An 8,182-nucleotide genomic window follows, 5' to 3' on the forward strand; every position below is an offset into this window, starting at 1 on the left:
AAAGGGATTCTTGAGGTATAGGCAGATATAATACAAGCTGGTTATAAGTCACTATAAGTGCTCATTGTTTGCTTTAAGTAAAGTGAAGAAAATGTTAAATCTATGCAAGAACAACACAAAACATTGTCAAATTAATTTATATGTTTAACAGGTCATAACAGACAATGAGTTGAATTGAATGTGATACAGGTTTTGATGATGGACAACTGAATTACGGACATTTACATTTCACTAATGTAAGATTTCCCCAAATAACTCACTCTGAAGACTCAATTAACTTAAATAACAGATAAAAACCGAAACAATGTCCACTTTATCTGTAGCTGTATATTTAACCTTTATGTAAACATTTGATCAACAAAAGTGACTCCTTGGTAAGTGATAAGTGATTATAATGCATTATAAAATGATTATAATGTGATTTATAATACACCATGATCCTTGCAAAACATGTCAGTGAGTGACCAGCAATTATGAAGTATTTGACCTTATAAATTATTATAAAATGCTTTATAATGTGTTATAATTATTGTTATAAAGCATTATTAATATTTATGAGAGCTCATAACTATAATCATACAGTGCTGTAAGCAGATTATAACACATTATAAGCATGTTTATGATGCATTATAGACATGGTCATCATAGAAAGTGTTCCTGACATTTCTCTCTACTTGTCACCACATATCAGCATTAATCAGTTCTTTCCTGATGCTTAACAGCTAAATAAAAATACAGCAGTTGATCATTCATTCCCACACTGGCTCACTTCTGTTCAGCTCTGCGGACCTTGTTAGTATTCAAAGAGAGCAGGCTTTTGCCAAGGAGGGCAATTACGTTCACAGAAAATTAACATTCATTGTGTGTCAGTGACATTATGCGAGTATCTGTCTCAGTATGAAGCATCCAGGGACCGAGAGCCGTGTAATCAATATCTATTAGTCCTCCCATCAGAAGAATTAGATTTCACTATTGGATCAGCCTGCTCCCCTGACTCCACGTCAAACATTATAAGTTGACTGAACATGTCATGCGCTGATGTGGCTGCCTAATGAAAGAGATCATGTTGAACTCAAATACAATAAGAGGAAATATGATCCATCTCCTGAGGAGGTTTTTCTGAGCGGAGACCAGTAGGTGTCAGGCTCGCACCAGGAACAGAGAGGAGAAAGTGGTTTTCACATTTTTATTAATATTGACATGGGTACATACATAAATTGAAAAATGATGGGTAGATTGTGTCATAAACCAGGATTAGCTACTTTTTGGATCAGCTCTCTGTGTGTGTGTGTTTTTCTTTTTAATTACAAACCAAATTTAACTTTAAATAACAGAAAATGAAATGTGTGAATGGCAGTTTACACATATTTTATACCAAAAAAAAAAGAGCTTCAGATGACAGGAAAAAGTTTTGGTTTTTGTTTGTCGGTGACATGATTTACAGAAGCATGTGATGATAGACAGAAAACCCAGAGACAGAGAAGATTATGGGATCAGATTTGTGTTAAAAGTTGAACACAAAGAGCTTCAGTCTAAACTGTACATGAAATCTATAAATGGCTCATTTTTTTTTTAAATTACCTCAAAGTTTTTATGACACATGACTTGGTGAAAGAAAGTCTTTTTTTTCCTTTTGTTTTTTTTTTGTTTTTTGAATGATTTCAAGGGCTGTTGAAGTAAGTGCTCATAATAATGTGCTCTATTTTAAAACATAATGATCCCTCTAAGAATTTGGTATCGGGAGGAATGGTCAAATTCAGAAATGTTGCCCATTTAAAGTGCTTAACAACATATACAGTGTTACAAAGAATCTAAACAATAAATTAAACTAAAGACAGATAAATAACAAATATATGTAAAAACTCAAGATATTCAAACAAGCAACAAAAGCTGAATAATGAGATACATTTGAACTTAATGTCACAATTATACAAGCCATTGCACATCGTCACGTGATATATATATATATGTATATATATATATATATATGTATGTATATGGTGTTTTTTTTTCCTTTTCAGGATAGCTAAAGAGCAGACGGCTTTGATTCAGAGAGACTCCTCTGGTTGAGCTTTGCAGCTTCAGATCAACATCCTTTGATTCACAATGTCACGTTTTAAGTAAATCCTGATCTCTTTAACACAAGAGTTCAGTTTGTTGGGGGGGAGACGTCGCTGCCAAACATCTCCTCCGAGTCTCCACGTATTCACTCAAGTGCTGAAATCAATATCTATACAGTAGGGTGGTAATCCTTGGGTTACAGGTGTGAAGTGAACACACGGGAGCTCTTGTGTGTGTTTGTGTGTGTGTGTGTGTGTTTGAGTGTTTGTGTGTGTGTGTGTGTGTTTTTGGCTGTGCTGGGCACTAGGGAGGCAGCAGCGGGGGCTTGAAGGTGCAGGCTCCGGTACACTGGCGAGGGGTCAACATCTTGCAGGAGAAATGATGAAGGGCGTCATGAGCTTCTGGGGAGGAACAGGTCCAACAGTGAGAACATGCAGACCAACACTCGCACCAATTTATTGCTGAATTTAGATGTAAGTTGCTTATTTTCCCCCAAATATTGACTATTGATTGGTATCTTAGTCACTTTGTCTACATATCGATCACACTGATGTTGAATTTTAAAAAGTAGCACTTGCATATTTATGTTTGTAGGCAACAAAATGACATTTATTCCTATTTGGACCAGATAAAATTACCTTTTAGCTTCTGCTGTATTGCATAACGAGCCTTTCTCTCTTGGTCCAACTCGCTGCACAAAGTGTCTATCAAAAATAAAGTGAATAAAAAATAAAAAATAGTCAAAAAAAGGAAAAGAAAATGTAAGCATCTGAAGTGGAGGACTGTACTGTATGCCATTCGCCCCTATGGTATTTAGAGTGACCCCTCTGTGTACTTGAACCCTGTATTTAAACTACTGTAACATTAAACCAATCCTTTAACGGGTGGCATTAGTTGCTGTCTACTGCATGTAACCGATACAGCGCGACATAATGGGCTGTCTATTCAGTTTTCCAGAGCATGATTTAGGAGAAAATAACCTTTGCAAACAAAACAATGTGGTCTCAGTTTCACCTTTTGATATCTAATAATTTACTCAACTGCAGATGAAAAAAAAATATGGCTGGAGTTTACAGGAACAAGGCTGGACACAAATTACCAATATTTCAATATGCAAGTGTCACTTTTCCTTTTTGTTTAGTTTATAGAGAGACTGGTTGGTTCGGATTGATTGATACGGCCTATAAATGTTGTTTTTTGGGCTAAATTTTTTCCCATAAACTTAAAGAGCATTGATCTACATCCGCTTTACAGTCATAATCTATGTAGGCACAAAGTAGAGAGAGAGAGAGAGAGAGAGAGAGAGAGAGAGAGAGAGAGAGACCAACCTCTAACAATCTGCAGCTGCTGGACCATTTCCTCTCTGTAGGACAGCTCACGCTTCATTTGATCCTGAAAATTATCTGAAGAGTACCGAAGGCCACATCAGATGGAAACTCTCTGACATTGTGGAGAATAAACTTAAAGACACATTCCTGGATTTAAAGGACAAATCCACCCCACCCCCCATCCTCCCCCCCAAAAAACAAGCTCTCCTAAAACAGCCGGGCTACAAACGCAGGGTTTTAACATCCAAACATTACAACAACCAGAACAAAATACCTTCTTTTTTTTAATTCTACCTTTTAAATGCTGAAATTCTCTCTCCAACTTTTTCCTCAGCTCCACTTGCTCCACAAGCTGCTTCTGCAACTCCTCTGCAAAGCCAAAAAGCCAAAAAAAAAAAAAGTTCAATTATTTTTAATCTGCTGCAAGCAAATGTCATTATTCACCCTAAAACATGCCTCATCTGATGCCTACAGTTCCTCTGAATAACAAACAGTTAGAAAAAAAAATTAGAAATAACTTGAAATTAATCAAATTTATTCTCCAAAAATAGTAAAAAGGCATGTTTTCCTTCCTTAAAAACCCACTTTCATCTAACTCACATCAGTTAAACTCCACTTACTATGATATATTTTGAATATCTGCACATAAAGATTTATGTCAGCCCAGTAAACCGACTTCAGGTGCGTTTACATCCTTGATAACAACCATTTCACTGCTTTCCTTTCGCGCGCTGCCAGAGTAATTGCCATGCATTGCCTGGAGCTTGAGACGATAATAATGGAGTCCCAGGGTTTTTCCAAGCGTTGTAAAATAATTAGCTGCCGTGCCTCGAGGTTATGGCTCTGTTCGTTAAAATATTAATAGCCTCTAAACGATTTCCTCTTACAATAATAAGTCAAAACTCCCACATCTTGTGATTAAGTGGTTAACAACGATGGAAACACTTTAGGCCCACAAAATGTAAATTCACATTTGAATTCTGGCATGTCATCTTTAGCAGGCCGTAGGCGTGTAGCTGCATTTAAATTGCAGCAGAAATTAACGTTTAATATTAATATTATACACACTTTTTTTTTCATTTTTTAATAATTGAACAACCTGCACAAAGCATCGAGTTAAATTTAGGTTCATATGTTCAGAAATTCAACCTAATTAGCAATTAATAACATGTGTTTTTCGATTAAATTTAATTCAATGTTTACATTTTTAAATAATACATAAATATCCCTCTTAATTAATATTGGTGACCAGGCCCTGTCAGCCGTTTAGCTGCTGTATAAATACATTCTCTTGGCTGGCAGTAAATGCACCTAAATGATGATTAAAACAGACATAATTGCAAATGATAATTAATATCGCCGGCTACATTTTCGCCTCTCTTTTGTCTCCTTTTGAACCCTGAAGATTGCCTCTTACCTTTAGCCATGTTCTCCAGATCTCTTTCATGCACGCTGATGTCGATGCGTAAAGCTCCATCGGCTGCGCAAAAAACATGAAAACACACGATTCATCCCACAAATACAGCAGGTTATACATGTTATATTGTAAAAGGAGTCGGAGGGGACACAGGAAAAGCACCTTACACTAATGGAATTAGCAGATTTTGAATTTTTAGACAATAAAATATAAAACAGAATAAATTAAAAAACCTTGTCTGTCCTTTTGCTCCTGATAGTTGCGTTGGATCTGTTGTTCAGACACGTGATGCAAACCTAAACATAAACAAACAACAACAATAAAAATCAGTAGAAAAGGAGGGGAGAGAAAAAAACACCCCAATTTGCATAAAAACTATACCATAAATGGCACAAATAATTACCGTTTGATCTGCGGGGGCTGCTCGATTGTTTCGACCCAAACGACGAGGGCTCGTTGAGGAGCACGTGGCCGTCCTTTTCATGAGCGTACACCTGTAAGATGAAGCAGACAATCGCGTTTAATAACACACAGCAATTATATATCATTTCCTACAGTTCTTCACCTAATTGAGGCCTTAATTCTTTAAAGACGAGACGCCCTGCAATTTGTAATCGACCCCCTCACCCCCAAAAAGAAGTACGAAACCATGGAGAAGGATTTTTAGGTGTTTAGGGTTTAACAAACAAACAAAACACTGATGTGGAAAAAATATCTTCAAGGGCATTTGACAGGAATAAATCAAATCAAAGATAAATTGGGGTTATTAAAGTCTAATTAGCCTGGTTGAAAACTGAGAAGACGTGATACTTTATGATACATTATACGAATTAAGGTGACTTCTTTTTTGGGGGGGGTGGGAGGGGGGTTGATGCCTTGCTAAACGGCACTTCGGCAGGGCAGTTGAAGGACAGTTTCTCCAAACACTAGGCTGCCATATTAATCCCACATTCTTATTCATATTAAGAAGATAAGTCGATTCAAAATCTGCAGTTTTTTAAAAATCCAGGCCAGTTGATGTTGATTATATTTTTATCGGCCTCCTCTCGTCGTTTTTAAACTCTTTTAATAGGTTTTTCTCTACTACTGCGACAATTCAACTCCCCCCACGGGGATCATTAAAGTTTCATTTAATCCAATCTTACTTCATGAAGAGGAGAGCCATTACGCATCTGTCTGTCCTCATCTGATGACCCAGTGTGCACGGAGTCCTCCGCTGATGCTGATGCTGCTCCGGGGCTAGAGGCTGGCTGCTCCTGGCTCTCCTCAGCACCAGAGGAGACCCGGTCCGGCACGGGGGAGTCATGCTGGTCCCCTCCTGGAGAGATCCGGATCAGCTCCTCGTCCTCCTGTCCCCGGTTGGACTCCACGTCCACGTCCGGATCGTCGTCGTCCACCACACTGTCTCTGTCTGGTGATACCGATCTGTAACTGGAGCTCTCGCTGACAAAATCCGGGGACAGGTAGCCGGGGCGCACTCCGTAGCTGTCCCGGTTGCCGTAGAGTTTGGCGATGGTCTCTGCGTCTTTGACGACGGGTCTGAAGGCCGAGATGTAGCTGATTTTCCTCTGGGGGGTCTCGTCGCCGGACTTGTCCTCGTCGTTCCTGTTGGTGGAGGACTGGGAGCTGGGGCAGCGCTCTCCTCCGTCCTGCTGGTGGTGTTGGTGATGGTTGTTGTCTTTGGGTGTGTTTGCGCCCCGATCGCTTTGGTCCGATAAGTCGAGCTCGCCCTGCCGGACGCCTGGCAGCTCTGGGGGTTTGGGCGGAGAGCCCGGATAGGGCGGCAAGGGGAGGCCGCCAGCTGTAGGCCAAAACACGGGGAAAGCAGGGTAGAGGGTGTCTTTTGCACCAGGCCAAAACACACCAGGGACGTTGGTTTTGTTCGCATCAGGCACACCGTCATTCTTTTTCTGACACAGCCCATAGCCGGGGAAGCCATAGGGGTGGTGGGGGAACAGGGGCGGAGGGATTTTCTGAAGCATGCCAAAGCTCTTGCTGGGCACCGGGATGACCGGGTAGCTCCGTGCGCTGCTCGCCAAACTCAGGTTATTATTCCCCTGATCCTCGTCGCGCCGTAAAGTTTTGTGGGGGATCTCAGGGGAACTGGTTTGGACAAGGCTGGAGGAGGCCTGCGATTTCATAGACGAGGACATTCCCGACCCACTCATAGGAAGTGTCCTCTTTCTACTCCCACCGTTGAACATGGCCTTAACATCCTCCCACGCGTGGTTTATGTCCTCAGATGGTTTTTTTTCCGTCAGTTTCAGGTGGCGCCTCCACGAATTGAAGTTGGCCGCGTCCGGCTGCAAATACTTGGACTCTGGGGTGCGATGAGAGTGGAAAATGAATTTATTTGGGGAGAAATACATGTTGCAAAAGGTGCATTTGATGCACTTTGCTCTGGAGCTGTTGTATCTGGCGGGTATGAAGCTGCCCCTGCTGCCCCAGGCGCAATCATGAGATACGTCAAATGCGAAATTTTCTGGTAGCTTTGGGGGGCTATGCGCTCCCAGAAAGGACTTGCAGAGCCGCTCGGCCTCCCGTTTGGTGATCATGCCGCAGCGCCTGGAGGAGATTGGCATGGCACCGGCGCGCCGCAGGAGTTCCAGCTGGACAGGGGTACACTGCACACAGGTGATGCCCAAAGCGACCCGGCGGTTGTGTATCTCGTTGTAGCTGTAGCTTTTCAGCAGGGTGTTGGAAATCTGCGCCAGGCAGAGTCTCTCCTTACCGTCTATGACCAGACAAACGATGGGCACCCCGTACAAGGAGGTCTCACTCACTTGGTTTGGTTTGAGGGAGCTGGGGCTGGTGAAGCTCTGTGCGTCCTGCTTTAAACTGGGGGAAGAGCTGGCGTCTCGTCCCGCGTCTCGAAGCTGTCCGGGCATCGACTCCATCCCTGGAAGCCTGTCAATCAAAGAGAAAACTGGAGTGAACCGGAGGCCTGTTTGACAGCAGGCAAAAGCACAATGTTGGCAATGCAACATATTCAATCATTTAGCTTGAGAGCAGAAAAAATGCTACTAAAATACATCACGTTTAAGTAACAGAAAATAAAAATATAAATCCAAAATGTCACATAAACATTAAATGGAAGTGTTTGTACCCACATGAATATATGGTTATTAATAATTATTATCAATAATAATTAACAACATGTAATAATAATAATAATAATAATAATAATAATAATAATAATAATAATAATAATAATACGTTGTTGTAGTAGTTATATTATTATTGCTGGTAGCAGCAGCAGTATTTTAAAGTTTATATTAATGCAATATTGTTTTGAAAATTATTATGATTATTATGATTATAATTATTGATATTACGCTACTACTAATAACACAGTAAGTATTTGAAAAAGGTGACT

The 8,182-nt window shown here is 40.6% G+C and overlaps 1 protein-coding gene across 1 annotated transcript; it reads right to left on the bottom strand.

Moving 5' to 3' along the window:
* Window positions 1–1,172: 1,172 nt before the first annotated feature.
* On the bottom strand, window positions 1,173–7,738 carry LOC137189303 (SKI family transcriptional corepressor 1 homolog-B-like). The gene is made up of 7 exons (XM_067599084.1): window positions 5,952–7,738; window positions 5,210–5,300; window positions 5,040–5,102; window positions 4,807–4,869; window positions 3,684–3,758; window positions 3,390–3,464; window positions 1,173–2,462 (listed from the first exon to the last, which is right to left on the bottom strand). Exons 1-7 carry the CDS (start codon window positions 7,701–7,703, stop codon window positions 2,365–2,367), a joined length of 2,217 nt encoding a protein of 738 aa, XP_067455185.1. The 5' UTR covers window positions 7,704–7,738; the 3' UTR covers window positions 1,173–2,364.
* Window positions 7,739–8,182: the final 444 nt, after the last annotated feature.

The sequence above is a fragment of the Thunnus thynnus genome, chromosome 1 (assembly GCF_963924715.1).
Source record: "Thunnus thynnus chromosome 1, fThuThy2.1, whole genome shotgun sequence".
Lineage (NCBI taxonomy): Eukaryota > Metazoa > Chordata > Actinopteri > Scombriformes > Scombridae > Thunnus > Thunnus thynnus.

What these genes read in the sequence shown, in the direction of transcription:
- LOC137189303 (XM_067599084.1), bottom strand. Translation starts at nt 7,703, where the DNA reads ATGGAGTCGATGCCCGGACAGCTTCGAGACGCGGGACGAGACGCCAGC. An exon ending in GGAGCAAAAGGACAGACAAG is followed by an intron (nt 4,870 to 5,039) that starts GTTTTTTAATTT and finishes TTTTTTGCGCAG; the next exon opens with CCGATGGAGCTTTACGCATC. An exon ending in TCTGGAGAACATGGCTAAAG is followed by an intron (nt 3,759 to 4,806) that starts GTAAGAGGCAAT and finishes TTGGCTTTGCAG; the next exon opens with AGGAGTTGCAGAAGCAGCTT.